Source organism: Atheta coriaria, unplaced genomic scaffold, assembly GCF_025399875.1.
Source record: "Atheta coriaria isolate IRGN ID8LTWV9N9 unplaced genomic scaffold, Caltech_Dcor_3.1 hic_scaffold_10_pilon, whole genome shotgun sequence".
Classification (NCBI taxonomy): domain Eukaryota; kingdom Metazoa; phylum Arthropoda; class Insecta; order Coleoptera; family Staphylinidae; genus Dalotia; species Dalotia coriaria.
This window is the reverse complement of record NW_027045452.1, coordinates 3635175-3653636: the sequence shown is the minus strand read 5'-3', so window position 1 is coordinate 3653636 and position 18462 is coordinate 3635175. Positions and strand designations below refer to the sequence as shown.

General features: G+C 36.0%; 3 protein-coding genes and 1 long non-coding RNA gene across 4 annotated transcripts in view; 1 reads left to right on the top strand and 3 right to left on the bottom strand.

Moving 5' to 3' along the window:
* LOC135801214 (GRAM domain-containing protein 2A-like) overlaps window positions 1-1437 on the bottom strand; it is a 33255-nt gene extending 31818 nt beyond the window's left edge. The window contains exon 1 of the mRNA XM_065314604.1: window positions 458-1437. Within this exon, the coding sequence (XP_065170676.1) occupies window positions 458-494 (37 nt within the window). The 5' untranslated portion in view covers window positions 495-1437. The remainder of the gene's footprint in view (window positions 1-457) is intronic.
* Window positions 1438-2672: 1235 nt separating this feature from the next.
* Window positions 2673-12166, bottom strand: Syt4 (Synaptotagmin 4). The gene is made up of 6 exons (XM_065314225.1): window positions 11861-12166; window positions 6202-6446; window positions 5761-5993; window positions 5322-5694; window positions 4942-5262; window positions 2673-4877 (listed from the first exon to the last, which is right to left on the bottom strand). The coding sequence occupies exons 1-6, from the start codon at window positions 11898-11900 to the stop codon at window positions 4758-4760; spliced, it is 1332 nt and encodes a 443-aa protein (XP_065170297.1). The 5' UTR covers window positions 11901-12166; the 3' UTR covers window positions 2673-4757.
* LOC135800888 (uncharacterized) lies at window positions 10484-11855 on the top strand. The gene is made up of 3 exons (XR_010550233.1): window positions 10484-10906; window positions 10958-11117; window positions 11719-11855. It is a non-coding gene; the product is annotated as an uncharacterized lncRNA (long non-coding RNA).
* A 973-nt stretch (window positions 12167-13139) lies between the features above and the next one.
* On the bottom strand, window positions 13140-16913 carry Tm2 (tropomyosin 2). Its single transcript, XM_065313586.1, has 5 exons — window positions 16774-16913; window positions 15642-15931; window positions 15440-15573; window positions 14984-15381; window positions 13140-13684 (listed from the first exon to the last, which is right to left on the bottom strand). The coding sequence occupies exons 2-5, from the start codon at window positions 15879-15881 to the stop codon at window positions 13602-13604; spliced, it is 855 nt and encodes a 284-aa protein (XP_065169658.1). The 5' UTR covers window positions 15882-15931; window positions 16774-16913; the 3' UTR covers window positions 13140-13601.
* Between the last annotated feature and the right edge of the window lie 1549 nt (window positions 16914-18462).

Sequence of the window (18462 nt, the reverse complement as noted above, 5' to 3'; positions counted from 1 at the left end):
TATATGCAACCAGTTACACGTGCTGCGTGTTATTTTGCTAATAAATCCCTACTAATATTAGAAATGCGAAAGTCCTGATGTTTGTTACAGTTTCACGCAAAAACTACTTAACCGATCATCATGAAAATTTGTACACATATTCTTAGTGGTCCCCGAATGGTTATAGGCAACTTTCTATTTAATAAAAAAATAATTTTTTAAATAAAATAAAGAAATTGTTTAGCCAATAATACCTCTGCATCTGGCTATTTGACTACTTTAACGCCATCTAGCATTCCAGCAATGAAGCTCAAACCTAAGTACTATAGTACCATCACACTGTATTATCACACTGTATTACCGACAGCTACGTCAACATCAAATCCAATTGACTACACTATGGAGACTGTAAACTATACTTCCATAGACTATACTTTCACATAGACTATACTATAGGTTATACGAGTATTCAACTAACCTGAACGTATTTCAATACTTTTAGACCGGAAACTCATGCGTTTACTCCATGTCCGTGTCAGAGTTTTCCTAAACGAACGTTTTTTTCGTTATTCGTTGCACTTCTTCATCTTCTTGCACTTTACTTAAACTGTTGCACCTGCGCCGTGGACCTTCGCTCTCTTCCTGCGGCACTTCTAATAAAATACGCGGTGGTAACACAAGTTGATCAACCATTTTGCACGCAAAATATTATCGCAAACAGCACGATGTAATTAATTGACTTTTTTTGTCATTGATTTATTTTTCTATTCACTTAGATTCACTTGAATGGCTTGTTGAGTTCGCTCAATTAGTGAAACAAGTGTGCATTGTGTCGAATATGTGCTCTGCGACCCTCGATTAAGCCACAATTACCAGTTTCTTATCTCGTTTATCAAATATCTAGTGCTGTACTATTCCAATGATAAAGATAATTTGTTCATTTGTTTGCTGATTGTATATGTATTAATTTCACAAATTTGCTTGTAATATTTTTGTTGATATATTTTCCATAATTCCATAAAATATGTTGCAAGCTCACTTTTTATTTACACTTTTATTTATATTTCATTTATTCACTTTGCTTGCTTAGTAATTTTCCTGTTTTCTTTCATTTTCTGTTCCAGAATGCACGCGCAATCAATCGAATACAACATAAACGTGATTACAATTGAATCCACGAGATAACTCCGTCGACGCACGTATTGTTCATCATGTATTCCGTAATAACAAAATATTATCTCTGTCTCGGTGCGATGATAACGAATAATACAATTTATACGCACTGCTGCAAGCCGAGTGATGTTTGGTAACGGTCACTGTAACCGTTCGCGAACTTTGTAGTGCCGAAAACGCGATTCACGCGACTGAGACTCAAGTACACTACTAAACTTAAACGATTATATTTTTGTCGCATTTATTACACCAGGTGCTTTAGTGTGTTCAGTCTTTTTAGTGTCTGATAAACACTGAGCCTTTAAATAAACACAATAAAATAAAATCAGTATTATTTCAAGTGTGTATTGTTGGTTGCCTATAGTCACTGCTGGTAAATTCAATTTTTAAGTTTTTAAATCACTAATTTAACGTTTGATAACACCCTGAGATGGGAATTCATGAACGTTGGCAAGCTATCAACCACACAACGTTCATTACAGAACTAAAACAAACCACCAAGTTATATTTCAAGTGTATTTGTATGCCAGGAACACGTTTGTTTACTTAATAACAAAGCAATAAATTCCAACACTTTATTTAAGCACTTTTTTTTTTGCATTAAAATTATTCACTGCAGTATTAATGATTGGTGTGTTGGTGCGTTTAGTTAGTCGATCGGATGTTTGATTAATTCATGTCTATCTATTGGAGCGAGTTAACGGAAGCTTTGGTCGAAACTCCTTTCGGAGCGGGCACGCGCTGACTGGACAGTGGTGTCGGCAGTGGAACGAACAGAACACTTATTTACTATTTATCTCTACCCCGGCGCGTGACGATAAAAGAAATCGAATCAAATCGAATCGAAGCTATCGAAAATGAAGGCGAGTGACGGCGACAGCGACGCATCAAACGGAAACAAATTGACATTGGGAGTGTGCGATTGCGATTGCTATTGCCTCAAGCGCCAAAGGACGATTTATATTCCTATATATAAATCTTACTACGCGTGACATTCATGGTGCCTTTTTTAATTTTGGATCGTCTATTTCTGTTAGTTTTTTAAAGGTTCAGTTAAAATATATTATAATAATAAAACTATAAGAATACAATACTTTACCGTCATTTTTTCGTTGAAGAAAATGCTTGTAAACTTCGAAATGAGTTTAAAATTATTTTATACGTGTCTAACACACAAACTAACTCATTTTGTACCATTTGGTGTTTAAAATAAGAAACGTCAAGTAATATTGTCAAACAACCTCCAAAAATGACATTTTCATTTAATATATGCAACCAATTACACATGTTGCATGTTATTTAGCAAGTCTAGGTTATATTCAACTAATCTGAACAATTTTCGATACTTTTCAATCGAAAACTCATACGTTTTCTCATTTATAATATTTATAAGTATAAACCAATACTTTTTCCTAAATGTTTTTGAAATTAAAGGTTAGTTTAACACAAAATTTGAATTTTTATAACCTTATGCATCTTAAACGTGCATGAAACCTGTTTCTTGTTAATAACTAAATTAATTATTTGAAAACCATTGAAACCATTTATTAATTATATACATTTACATACTGCTTCCATAATAATAGTGTGTAATTGTAATTATTGTTAATATATGTAAGAGTAGTTATGTGGTGTTTGTTTTTAATGTAAGTGCGCCTGTCACAGAATACTCGCATCACTACAATGACTACAAGTTTTTTTTATCGAGTTGATAATTAGTCTACGTGTGTATCATTTGCTTGTTTCGTTTGTATGCGAATTCAACAAATATCCAACAATCTAATAGGAATACACCAACAAAAAACTATTCATCACTTAATTATTTAAACCTCCGAATGAATAATAAACCAAAAACAGTGCATGTTAAGTTGCATACATTAATCCGCATAGAAATAAAATATTTAACATTTACATATCATAATTTCTTAAGTATTTAATATTACTAATAATAAATTAAACTTATAGTACTAATAAAGCTTAGATTTGTTGTCTGCAACGTCAACATATTCAAAAATAGCGTCAAGCGTAGGAAAAGTCCGCTTTAATTCAAAGGGTTAAAGATTAAGATGAAAAAATATACAACTATTTGTTTCTGCATTGTTTAAAGTGTCTACAAACTACCGTTAGTGTTTGTATCTTATTTGTTTCATTGATTCGTTTACATTTTACATCATTAAAAGCTACTTTGACTAATAATTACGTTTCCACCATGTTCTTTCTTTTTGTGTCATTCTACAAGACTTGTTTATGTACAAAACTTAGTTTTATAAACTGAGCATAATCATAGAGCATTAGTTTAAACTTTTAACGACCGAGGAACAAGAACTATGTTTTATGTTTTGTTAGAAACTGATGTACGAACAAAAGAGGTGCTCTAATTGTTTATTCGTCCATGTGTCTTTCATTATTTGTTTAATGTACTGGTTTTTAGTTTAACTACCACTCACTGCTTAAGCCTATATCACAAACCCTTGTTTTACACTTTAATTTTGTTTCATTTTAGTACCAACCAAAACAAAACCGAAAAACTATGCTGATTGTTATTGAAAACATCGCTCGCAAAAATATCAATCCTCAATTGTTTTATTCTTGCATGTTTTTGCAATATTTATCTGATTATGTTGAAATAATTGATTTTGTCATCGCCATTTTGTAATTTTTGGATTTTATGTAATTTTACCTTAGAGCGTTTTTATCTCTGCATTCAAGAAGAGGAAATAAGCGTCGTACAATTATTACACTATTGTTATTACATATTATTTGCCTATCTACATTAGAAGTTTATTAATTGTTGCATGTTACCAATGTGTGTAATGTGGGTGTATGAGTGTGTAATAATATCTAAATGTAATTCTGTTCATCTGAGTATCTTGCACGTTGTATTCGTTTCGTTAAAAATGAACAAGTTTGTCAAAGTCAATTCAATTACAACATTTGGAACTTTAACATTCTTGTATGTTTTTTTCAAGTTCATTGTCTGTTTCTTTATAGGTTATTGTATGTCCAACATGGCGTACATTTTCTTTCACTTTCTTCATAAAGCATCTTAAGGTTAAGTTTTGTTTTTTTTCTTCTTCTGCGGGTTAACAGAGCACATTTATTTGTTTTGCATATTCTAATGAAAACCAATCACATTCACATTCGACGAATATGAAAGTTTTGTTTCTTGTTGTTGTTTTTTATACTTTTTTAGGTTTTATATTAGTTGATGCATTACGTTTTGGTTATACATAGAATAATTGGTTGTTGAGTAAAATGTATAATATTATCAGTCTAGGTTATAATTGTGTGTTGTTTAGCAAATGTATGTTCTCTTTTTTGATTCGATGACATTCAAAACAAAATGGCCGTTTGATGACTACTACCACTATGAGTGTGTGAAACACAATGACTAAAGCACCTATTAAAAATCCGGCACTATCTGTAGCACTGACTACAAAGGCCACTAAAAACTCTAAAACGGCGGCCATTTTGGTTGCAAGATGACAACTACAAGGACACTACACATTTGGTAATGCATATTTTTGGCTTGGGGGTTAGTTTGCGTTTGTGGGAACTAGACTGATTTGTACGCGTGTGTGTACTTTCACAATAGGCAACCAAGTTTACTCGCGCAGCTTGTGCCAGTCTGCGATTTGACGGCGCGGCGAGTTGCACACTTCGTTCCAGTGATGTAACGCTGAGCCAGTGCATTTAGATCCACCCAAATCCAACCTTCCAATAACCTTAAAATCAGTCAATTTATTAAATGCATTATTTGTAATAATTAGTGTAGAATAAGTTGCCTACCTCATTCTTAGTTACTCTATCCCAATCCAACAGCAAAAACTCCAAACTGACTTGTTCCAAAGATCCCTCGCCGTTGGCAGGGATGTCAAAAACAAAGCTTTCATTGAAGACTGGACTAAGCGTACGCTTCTTCACGTGAGTCTTCTTTTTGGCAATACGCTGACCATTGTAAAGCAAGTAGATCTTAACGTACGGATCAGCCAAACCAGTGACGTCCATTTTAGGAAGATTACGAGCCTTCAACACTACAACAGTAAGTCGAGTGGCCGCTGGTTGCCAACAAAGAGAAACCAAGAGTTCTCCTCGACCTTGACTTTTAATCTATAATAAAACACCCAAAAATTAATACATCATCATTTTCAGAAGAAAAAAACTAATACCTTCAAACTACGTGGTTGAATCTCTCGACACAAAGCCGTCTGCTGTTTCTCTGCCTGCGATAAATCCACGGTATTCAAAGCACAGAACACCTCGCCGATAATATCATCACGAGAGTATCGATCGAAACTCAACACAACAAAGTGCAGAGTAATACCCGGGAGCTGATTGAAGTTGAGCCCGTAAAAAGTAAAATCTTCATCGTAGACAGGGTTTCTGGTCTTGCGCAGGACGCGAGTCTTCACTTTGTGCTGCTTATCCGGAAGCAATTGCAGTTTGACATAGGGATCACTTGATCCCAAGTTCGGATCCTTCGCTGGTAAGTCACGACAACGCACGACGGAAACAATCAAAGCATTTTTATCCGTTTTGTACCTGAATAATCAAAATTATTAAAAATAGTATTAAAATGTACACAGAATTAAAGTTAGGTTAACTAACCTCAATTTAAAGACCAATTGTCCAAGATAACTTGCACTTTGCGCCGTGTTTTTCTCGTTTGTTTCGACTTCCTCACGATTTGGAGATTGCAGCTCGGTTTCAGTGGTGAAAACAATATCCTTCTGTACCGGGAGGTGGTTCACCTGGCTCACCTGGTCCATATGACTGTTGACACCCGCCTCCAATGCGCCGGGCATATTCCCGGTTGGACTGGGCGTGTTGTGCCCAGACATCTGCGCATAAAAATTGGTCATAACCTGACGACCTTTCAAACAGCACGCGAAGTAAAACTGCTTTCGTTGCAGTCGTCACGAACGGAAGCGGTCATAAAACTGGAGTTAAAGTTTAATATGCTGCCATAGATCATATTAAAATGCAGCTCTTGGAATATTTACAACATTGTGTAGTGTATACAATGAAATTTAGTCTAAAGTTACTTACACCAGGTGGAGAACGTCCTGGACCAGTCGGAGATGGACTCTTCTTAAGGTAGTGAGAACTGGCACCCGCCGGACTCTTGACGGCCGTTGGGCGGCGATGCGAGTGAAATGCCAAGGGTTGTTCAGGGCCCTGCCGCTTACCGTTCGCCGCCCGACGGCGGCGATAACAGAAGCACGTTGCCGCTACCATGCACACCCCGAAGACAGCTCCGGCCAAACATAGTGCAATTACCGTCGAGGGATTCACTGAAAACATTAATTAATTAATTTAATAATTTATTTCAGTAACAATCGACTAAAAATGATTAAAAATTTATTTTTTTAGGAACACACTGTATATATACGCGTGTTGGCGTGTGTAAAACGGGTGGAGGGTGCAAAACGTAATTATGTTTGCCTGCGTGCTACTCGACGCGGCCTTATCGATAAACTATGTGTGTAATAAGGTGAAAAATCTCAAATTTTAATTATTTAATTCGTATGCCTCAATTATTGCCTCCTGGTTCCTGGGGGTGAAATATTCAAGGATAAATTTAATACAACATTGTTATGCCATGTTTAATTTATCGATTTCAACAGAAACAAAATTCCATTTGAATTTATATTCAACTTTGTTATACAATCCAATTAACTGAAAAGTTGTATAAAAAATGTTTGCCTAATCAATGGCGGGTTCCTTTTTTTACCCAATTTTATCCTGCGTCCTACACCCACATTCAAAACCCAAATTAACATTTTTTGTTTTAACAACCCTGCGAAACTTTAGTTATCGGTGAAAGTTTGTCGTTCGATGTTCAAACAACGTTTATAAAGTCCTGTTTAAAGTTTGAAAGTCCTGCCTGCCACACAATGGCAATCATAACAACATTACAGGCTTTTTGTTGAAAAGTACGGCTTCTTTTCTTTAGAAACAAAAGTCACAAGGTGAGGGAATAAAGGCGACTTGGTAAATCATGTTAAAACTTTGGTATTTTATTCTTGTCGAGTTGACTTTGTGTGAAAACATTCAAAACGTTAATTTTCTCTTAATTTATTAACAACTTGTTTTCAGCTTTGGTTTCTATAGAGTACTTGAATTTCCATGTACTTTAAAGCAGGATTTCATGAATAAAAATGGGAAAATCGTTTAATATTTGCATTCTAAAGTTAAAAAATGCCAGAAACATCAGTTTTTATTTTAATATGTGATTAAAATTAAAAGACGTGACTAAAACCTGTGACTAAAGTACTTTAGTCACGGTCGTGTATAAAGTACCATTTTTTGTGTCTAAAAACAAGAAAAATAGAAAAATTGTAATTAAAAAGTTGAAATGATTGCAAAAAATGCGTCTCAGCGCCATCTATGAAGTATTTACTGAGATATATTACCGACAACTATTTATTTCATTATTCACCTCTAGGAACAAATTATTTTATGTAAAACTTTCTCCTAAATCTAATCCCATTGCACAATTATTGGTACTTAAAGCACCATTAGAAGTATTCTACAATTAATTAGCACAAATGTACGAGTTATCCAACATTTACTTATAAAGCGATATACACTCAACAACAAGTAGTAGGTAACTTGTTGATTACTCTGTTTGTTGTTGTTTTGTTTTACTACTCAACAGTTGATTGCCGCTTGTTTTCGTTTATCTACGTCAGAGTGTATCAATAATGCCGCGCTATTATGTTGTAATTTCACCGAGTTTGCTTTGGCTATTGCCCTGATCATTAATCTGCACTCAAGATGTAACAATCAACTAATTCATTTACCGATTACCCAATTAGAAAGTTGAATGTGGGTTGAATTGATTTTCCTCTTGATTATTGTTTGTTCAACACCCCTGGAGATTGAATTCGCAGCCAAAGATAAAATGAGATATGAATCAAGGATACAAAATGGCCGCTGGTGTTGTATGTTTGTTTTGTACGAGTAGACAATTAAATCAAAGCTTTGTGGCGATTGAATCTTGTACAGACACGGACAACATGAGATTAGTAACTATACAAAGTGTCACTTGAAGTTTAATTTGATTGTAGTGCAGCATAGTGTATGTAATTACATTCTGGCAGCGAGTTAAGATCATGGGCGGGCGAGGAAATTCGAATAATTCGATTTGCTGGCAGCGAAGCTCAGTTTTGGCGTGGGACTGAACGTTGACTGAACGTCGTCAAGCGGTACATCTCCAGAAGACACGAGACGATAGATAATTAAATTTGTAATTAAGAGTTGAAATTGCTTTACAACTTTTTTCGTCTAATTTTCTAACACAGTAACAATGTTACCGCGATTTACATTTAATTTCATGTTCATACTCGTACATGATAAACTTTTTATAAACACGGACAAAAGAAAACATGACTAAAGTAAAATACTTTAGTCACGGGGTTTAGTCATGGGGTAGGGTTTGCGCATGCGCATAAAAAGATTATTTTACGATCTTATTCAAGGATAATAAAGCGATGAAAGTTGATTTTCTTTGACTTTGTTTACAATAAATTTGCATATATATTACTTATTATTATTATTATTATTAATTATAAACAATGATGTGCTTGGGTATGTTGAAATTCTGTCCTCGCGGGACCCGTGACAAACGTGACATTTGCGAACGCTGTAAATAATCTACATAAACACATAGACACACATAGTTGTTGCGAAGGGAAACGAAAATCAAAAGATAACCGAGATTCATCCCGACGTATAAGACTGAACGCAAAAGGTTTTACTCTTCGTAACAGAATAGTACAAAGGCAAAGCGAGACCAATAGAAAACTGAAGAGCGTATTCCTTTGAACTGTTTTTTGTACACAGGTATCAAAGAACAAAATCGCAAACTACTGAGCATAATTGACAAAATTCAAAACTACAGAATGCACATTTATATAATATAAAAATTGTTACAATCATTATAATAGAAAATTATGGAGTCAATTACACATTTTGAATCATTAATAATGCAAAAATGTAAATTATTACTGAGCAAAAACCCGCCTGGAATTTTTTGCTCTTCAGTCTGTTTTTGCATTTTTGTATGTTTTTTTTTCCTTTCGTCGAGTTCGCTTTGCATGTAAATGAACACGACGTGGCGGTTCTCTTCGTATACGCGTGCCCGGAATTGAATTACCACTCGAGTCAAATCTGCAGATGTCTACAGACACGCGTTTCCCTTCCGGTGATGATGCCCTGATCACGATTCCCACCTATTTCAGCTTTCAACATAATCTCATATTTTTCACATTGGTTCAATGCGAAATGAATTCCCTTTGGAGAAAAACGCAATAACTATCTAAAAATATGCAGATTGGAATTTAAGATGGCGCGTGGCATTTAAGATGGTCTTGTGCTGCACTGTAGACAAATGCGCTGGCGTAAACATTCCATCGTGACTAAAACCCGTGACTAAAGTACTTTAGTCATGGCCTTAGCCAAAATACTACTTTTTGTGTCTCAAAACAGTGAAAACCCCGTTTTAAAAGTGAATGTAGCAAAATATAAGTCAAGTTTTATTGAATTTGCTATCAATTGGAAGCGGAAACTTGATTTTAGTAACTCGTACTTCTAAGGTTCTTTCAGCATGCCATATTATAAAATAGAAAACTAGTTTTTGTAATGCAGTACGCGTATACATTTCTGCGCGTGTCTACCGCCTCTGATCAATGCGCCACGAGTTTCCGGTTTCTCTAGAATTGGAGAAATGAAATGAAATTGCTGAAAGACCTTTCCTACTAAATGTCAGCGTATCGCAAACCTCCAAGATACATAAATCACAGCACTCAATTAAGCCCGAGATGCATTTAATTTGAAATTGAATCTAAAAGTATGGATTCCACCCTGAATTATATCAAAAACATTCATACCATAACTAATTTCTTACTTTAATAAAGTCATTCGTCATATTTTATTAATATACTTAGATGTAACTTGAGATTATGTACAATTTTTTCTCTTGAAGTCCAATTTTACCACCACCACCCACATTAATGCAAATACTTACACCTGTATTATCATCATGATGAAGTCTAGTAATTTTAGTGCAGATAAATTTAATATAGGCAACCAAATGTACAAAACTTACATAACCACAAAAATACAATAAAATTTGAAGTTAATTTTTATAAAGTGATTAGATACTTGTTTATTGTATACTGTCGGTATGTTTACCAATTGTGACCCGAATTTCTCACGCCTCCACACAGCATGGATAAGAACATGAGTTATGAGAACACCGGACGTGATATCGACGTATACAACGTTAGTGACTCATCCGGAAAACTTCTCCCAGGCGTACACCGTAAGTAAGTGAAGTCGGAGTGAAAATTATGTGTCATTTTAGTTCGTCATGTTTCAATTTTTTATATCTTACAAAATGGCTACCACATGTCAAGATATATCTTCAATAATATTTTTCGACGCCGTCCGCTTCCGAACTTGATTTTTATTGTCTCGGTGTTAGTTTCTGTTTTTGTATTGAATCACCGTGGGATTTCACTTCGAGTTTGCTCCGACGCTGTCATTCAATAGGAATAACACAGTTTCATAGCCGAAACTATCATCATCACGAGTATCCGAACAGCGGGAAAACAACAAACATTGTGGTGCTGGTGAGTACCTATACAACATCCAACATGGCTGCTATACGTGTTGGAGAAACACATTATTGGTGCACGTCCAAAAATAGAAAACTGAGCAGAATAACATGAAACACAATTCCAATAAGGTAAACTTTATTTTGCTTCAATAGATTAGATTTGATGATTTAAATTTTTAGACGGGAATTTCCATAAGGTACAAAATGGCCGAGCGGACGCGAGTTGAATAATTAATAATGACGGACGCGAGCCAGACTCGAACATCAACTCAACTCAACATCATGAGTTTCAAGAGCTGATGAGATGAAACGCGACAGGCGAAAATGTAGCAGTAATAAGGTAATGGATGCTTTAAAATAATGCAGTTCATCATGTCGCCTTTAATTAGTATCACTATTATTAAATTTTAGAATTTTAATTTAAAGAAAACGTAAAATCGATAAAATTCTATGAATTTCCTAGAAAAAGTGGGTGTAAATCATTATTTCTTTGAAAAAGTGACATTTTAGTCAAAATTATGCCGTTTTTGTTGAATTTTTGTTAATATATAAGAAAATAAGTATTAAAATACTTGATTAAAGTTTTTGTTTTGCTCATTATTGGTATACGTGTTGATAGGATAAAAATTGAAATACATTTTTTGCAGTATTTAACACGTACTGCTTTGATAAGAGCAAAAAATGTATGTTGAAAGTCCTAAAACATGGGTTCTATTTACTGGAGTAGAAAACAATGTTGGGCACTTTTATGTCTTATTTTATAACAAATGTCTTCGCTCGTAATAGTATTCTCATGTCAGTTTTTTGCATCATTATTCTTTTTTCCTACGCTTAAAAAGCCGTAATAAATAGCAAAGTATGCAACAAAAATAATCCAACTGAAAACAGTGAGTGTGATTCAGCATTACAAGAATTGATTTTTTTTATTGTGATTGTGATAGGTTTTCCCGATTACCAACACGTCAACAACACAGTCAATAAAATACAATACAACACAATAAACAATAAAATACGAGTACTATTATAATAATAATGTAATATTTATAAATGTGTTATTTGAATATGAATAAATGTAAAACTCACCCCTGTCAAGGGCTTTTATCTCTGGCCCGTCCTGCGACATGGCGCGCCTTGAGCTGCGACTCGCCAACCAAAACGTCTAACCAAAAACGGCGTTTCCAATCGAGAGTGAATGTACAGACAATGTACAGCCGGAAAATTTCAACGATGTGTGTGTTAACTCGCGAACTAACCACCGCTTAACCCGTAGCGCGGAAATAATATGGTGTTAATTTTAAGTTGAATGATTTTTTTTGGAGGAAAACACAATCCGAACGCGCGATCGACGGCGCAGAAGACTGGCTCGTGTGCGCTTCGACGACGCTTGTTGTGTCGGCGCCGCCAACCCTGCCTCCACCATCGCAATCAATATGTGCGCGGGGGGCGCAAGCGCGCATGATGGTTCTCGGTGGTGAAGAGCGCGGAGCGGCGTGACGTCACCTATATAGTCGAATTGCATTCGTTGCCATCGAAGCGAAGGTTGTGTGGGTTGCGGGTTGAAGTCCCGCGGAGTATTTCTGTTGATATTATTAAAAACATAACCGTGAATAATAAATAAACCTAAAATAAAAAAATTTAAAAAAAAATTATTTTTAATTAAATTTATTAAAATTAAATTATATTTATTAATTTTCTGTTTGAAAACAATTTGTGACACTTTGTATACCCGCGTCAAAAAAGCCGATATTGAAATGATGGACGAGTACAATGCGGAAAATGTTGCGAACGAAAATCTCGTAAACTGATCCGCCATCAGCGGAGCGATGGTGGCGGAACGAGCGATGGTGGCAGCGCCGAAGGGTGCAAGTATTGAGTATTATGTCCACGCTCAACATGGAAACGAATCGAATCGCCTTTCAATATAAATCCGCTCTGAGTATGCAAATGCGCAACAAGCAACAAATCCATGTAGACGAACAGGACAAGCACATTCAATCAAAGTCGAAAATAGAATATCCTGAAACAGGCCACATTTACAGCTTTACTGCGTCTTGCATAAATCTCACGTGGAATCATTGACGTCATATTTATATAATACGGATGTCAATATTTGTTTCATTGTGTTTGACACGACTAATTACTTGATTAGGTATCGAGTATCAAGTATTGAAAAGTCACGCACTATAGGCAACCATACATACACCAAACGTTTGCATTTTAACTTTAATATGAATTTAATACTTAAATGATTAATATGTTGGTATTGGGTGTTTAATTCACGTGTATTGTTGGTTGCATATCCTGTTCAATCATCTGTTTTAGTAAAATATGTTGAATTGTAAATGAAAACGAAAAGAAAACACACGTTGCCAACATTATTATTAGAAATTATAATTACCAGCGTTATAAGTTATTAAAATAATCATAATTACAATAGTTTTACAGTAATAATAATAATAATAATTTAACGATGAGTACTTTAACCGTAAGTATATGCGTTTTGTGTGTGTGTGTATTGATTGTAACATAAGGTTGTTGAAGAGAATCAAAATTTGTCATCATTCTCACTGCTGCATTTAGTCAATAATTTATTGTACAAAGTAAAAGTTGAACGTGATATGGTTCAGCATGTTGCGCATCGTGATTTATTTCAAAAAGCAACAATGATTGATGTGATGTGCCAAACTTAAGTGACGCAGATGATCGTAGGTATTATTATTACATTAACAAAACAGCGATGACAAACTGTGCGCGAACATCTCTCATCTCGATCTGGAAGTTTTCGGATGTTTGTAGATGTTGGTGATGAAAGCGATGGATTGATTTAATATCCGGCCAACTCGGCGAAGGTGGAGTCCATCTCGTCGGCCAAGGACTTGTACCTGTCCTTGTTGATACCAAGTTCGTCTGAAATTCATCAACACCTTGAGAATTAATACCAGAGTGACATAATGTGACGGGTCGTCAAGATAAAATAATGTTAGCAGCACCACATTGAGCGTGTTTTACCTTGCGGTCGTTAAGATCGTTAAGATTGCAAAGATCGACGGCGGTGGCAGCGGTTAGGAGCTTAATTAGGCGTGGGTTGCTTTTAAGCACACTAGGGCTTAAATTTAGCAAGCAGGCAGGCGAGAAGCTAAGAAGCGTTAGAAGTGAGGCGTTAGATGAACAGAGCGAAGCGGAAAATGTAAAATTATGAAAATTATGACATTGAAGGCGTTTGTGGGGTTTGGTTTCACATTAAGTGGAAATTACGGTTTGTAGCATACAAAAGGTCAAAGGATTAAACTGGAATCTTGGAAAAAATTATTTTTCATTTTTGACTGAAAACACATTGTATGTTCGATATGTTTGTGTTAGTATGTAGTAAATTTTCATTATTTGCGCGTTTTTTTTGGAAAATGTGTTTTAGCACGTGTTTTTCATTAGTCAAGCAGCAAATTGACTTGTAATTGCTTAATTTCACAAGTATTATGTTAATTACGATAATAAAATTAAGAAAATGAATAGAGTAGATGTTAGGTTAGGTTAGCTGCTAGTTTTTGCTCTGCGAAGACATTTCGACGAATGTCTTGTCGATGTCTGTGACGATGCCTTCGTATTTGGCTTTTTCACGCAGAATTCCATCTGGAATTAGCAAACAACATCTAAGCATTTGTTAATTATTGATGAAAATGTTGTAAACGATGCCAAAATTAGTAACTAATGCTATTTTGCGATGTATATGATTGTTAGCTTATGTTAGCTTCTACTTTTGGCTCTTTGAAGACATTTCGACAAAAGTTTTCTCGATATCGGTAACGATGGCATCATATTTGGACTTTTCTCGAAAAATCCAATCTGCAAGAAGCAAAGCAAAATCAAAGCATGCGTTAATAATATACATGTGCAAAGTACTAAGTGTTCTAGAAGAGAGAGAGTATTGATATTGAAGCTAAAGCGTGTTTAACTATATTTTCTGACAAAACATTGAGGTTAGGTAAGGTTGTGTTAGCGGGGCTTCTACTTGTTGCTCTGCGAAGACATTTCGACTAATGTCTTATCCATATCTGTGACGATGCTTTCGGTTTTGCCCTTTTCGCGCAGAATAGCATCTGGAATTAGCAAGTATCAAAGCATTTGTTAATAAGCATTCAGAATATGCAAAATCCCCGGTTTTGCTGTAAAAGGAAACTGGTTTAGCAATTTTAGTTGGTTGGGTTTTACCTTCCAGCCTGTCGACTTCCTTCTGGAGCTTCTTGACGGTCTTCTCGGCGAATTCGGCACGAGCCTCGGCTTCCTTCAACTTGACAGTGAGGGTCTTCAACTGCTTCTTGAATTCCTCGACTCTTTGATTGGCCTTCTCTTCGGAGACCTCCAGAGACTTGAGGGAGTTACCGACGACCTTCAACTCTTCCTCCAACTCCATGATCTTGGCATCACCACCCTTGACACGATCCTCAGCGACTTCCAACTCGTCTTCAACGAAGGCCAGCTTGCGGGAGACTTCATCGGACTTGTTGTCGGCATCCTCAGCCAACATCCTGGCTTCCTTCAGTTGGTTGGTCAGCTGGTCCATACGGGCCTCATCCTGTTGGGAACGGTTCTCCAATACCTGGCACATACTAATCATCAAAATAATTAAATTTTTATTGAATTTAAAAAAAGTATTTGTATGGTTACCGGGAAGCTTCATCGGCAGCTTGGGAGGCTTCAGCCAACTTGGTCTGGGCAGTGTTGGAACGCTCCTCGGACCTTTCCAAGTCCTCCTCAATGAGCTGGACTTTACGGTTCAAGGAAGCAACTTCAGATTCAGCCTAAAACCCAAAATATTTTCATAAACATTAATCTACACCTTTTTGGTTGTAGTATTATATCAACTTACAGCAGTCAAAGCCTTCTCTTTGTTGTCCAGGTTGGTGTTGCCCTGTTCGAGCTTCTGCTTGTTGGTGGCAAGATCCTCCTCGACTTGGCTGAGCTTCTTCTGGCACTCACGCACCTCCTCGTTGACCTTTTCAGCACGCGCGTTTGCGTCCTTGTACTGGTTCTCCATCGCGTCGGCCTTGTCCGAGGCGTTGTCCTTCTCAAGCTTCATCGCTTGCATCTTCTTCTTGATCGCGTCCATGGTGCTGGCTTTTTGGTTCTTTTCGGACTCTCACAAGAAAAACACGATAGCTGCAACCACATCAATCAAATTCAATTCAGGTTAATCACTAATACCACGTAAATATTATGATCAAATCATTTACCAGAGTTTATTACGAAATAAACGCTGTGCTAAATTTAACCTAATGTCTACGCTATTTTCATTTCTGCAAACTCGAAAACTGGCAAACCGACGGATTTGTTTGTTTTGGGCTAAATTTAGATGAAAATTTTAAATATTTCTGGATTATTTATTTATAATTATTTTGGTGGTGAGCGTGAAAGTTTTATTTTATTAAAATTAATTTCGAATTTTTTCCAGAATAAAAACATCTGTTGAGATATAGAATAGTTGAGAATGTGGGAAGTTTTGAATGTGTGTACATGATCGTGGTACAGCTTGTCGCCCGAAATAGCCCGCTCCTGTTTTAGCCCGAACGACCGGCCCGACATTCCTGCCGGCGTTCGCGTGCGCGCGTATCAAGTGTGCCTTCCTCGCCCGAGCGTGAGCTGATGCAACCGCGCATGCGCACCACCAACGCGCGTAGGTGGCGCCTTTCTTAAATTTAACCGACCCATATATCGTAACGTAATCGAAACCCAATAAAACTCAACAACGAAAAAATTAACAACATCAACAACAATAGAAAAACAAACAAAAATCATTCAGATGTCAAGCTTAGCATTAAAAACATTTTGGATTATTTCGCAGTTTAATATAAGCTGCTATGAAATGTTTGCAGCATTAGCGTTTGTGGTAGTTTTTTGCAGAAGAGCTGGTTAGATGGCTGGCGAATTTTGTTTCACAACAGACAGACACAGATTTGAAAAATGAAAGTTATTTGACGGAAAAACGAGCACGCATCACCTACCTGTGGCCGTTCGCGAACAGAAGCTGCTGGTATCCTCTCAGCTACAGGCGTCGCGACGCCGACAGTCGGCCGCAGCCCGCCGCCCCACCATCGCCGAGCTCGATTCCCCTTCGACGCGCCCGTCGATCACTACGCATGCGGGACGGGATTAGCAGCATGCGGGCGATTCCCAACATTTTTCTTTTTCACGCCGCGCCATTTCCATTTCTATTTCGTGTAAGAATACGATTTCTGTTGCAAAACAGACGGAAAACGCGGGCGGAACGATCTCAGAACGTGCTAGTTTCTTTTAACGTATTCTTAGATTATTTTTTTGGATTTTTATCGTCCTGTTAATGAAAGTAACGAAATATTTGGGAAACATAAGTTTTTAAAATGTATCATAAATAATGTCAGCTCAAAAAATATCAGAAAAACTTAATCAAATCATTCATAAATTTTATAAACAATTTATTTATGTACATAAACGTTTTTTGTTTACGTTGTTGAATAATGTACATCATTTTTTAAAAGATTTTTGTACCACCCATCTTATATAAATTATATTTTGAGTTTAGGTAAATTTTGATGAGAAAAAATCAAAAATTAGCAAAAAAAATTTTAAAAAAAACTTTTTTTAAACTTTTTTTGAATATTCACGTAATAATATTCATTTCTTTTGAATTGCTGACTTAAAATTATAATAATTACTCTACTTAATAACTCTACTTAACAAAAAATCATAAATTAATCTCTGCTACTTACGAAAAAACCTTTAAACCAGATTTTGTTTTATTGCACATGTCCATGAAAACCACAAATAAAAAACCGTCTCTATAAACTCTAGATAAATCGCAGCGCGGTGTTACCAAAGTGAAAAAGTGAACTTGTTTAGCCATATTTGGGCAAAAACACGCAAACACTTGAGATATTCACGTTTAGACCGCACTTTTCCGTAATCTTTTCGTGGGCGGTTGGGTTTTTGGTGGCGGCGAGTGCGGCGCGTAAAAATAAACCTGGTGCGATGGCGGCGTGATGAATTATAAGGGATGATCGCAGCATTTGCGTCGGCGTCGCGCGCTTTTGATGCGAAAATATCGGTCAGTGGGTCGGCACCACAATGCACTCCGGCGGCTGCGCAACACGACGACGTGTGTGACTTTGCGCGAACATGATCACCATGATCGGCGTTTATAAAAACATAAGATATTTTTTTATTTCAACAAAGAAGTGCATAGAAATTGCATTAAATATGGAAATTAATATTATACACATAAATCTTTTTGTTATTAATGAAATTATTGAATTATAAAAAATAAAAAGTTAATGTAAACAAAAATAATGAACCAGAATAATGTAAGTTGAAGGTTTATTTGGGTGGCAAATAATAATTGAAAGCATGCGGCGCACTTTCAATGTCACTTTCGTTTTTAACTCTTCAGTAAATGCAGGTTTGATTGCCTACTTAATTTATAATAACCTTCAAATTTTTCATAATCGGCAGCATCATTTGTTTTTAAAATTGTAGAAAATAACTATTAATAATATGTCTGTTATTCGTTACCATAGCAACACAATTTGGTTATTATTTGTATTTCCCCCTGAAATATAAAAATAAAACTCTGATTAATCAATTTGTTTGTTCTTCTGGTTGCCTATGAACTGAAAATAGGTAACAATCCCTACTAATATTATAAATGCAAAAGTCCT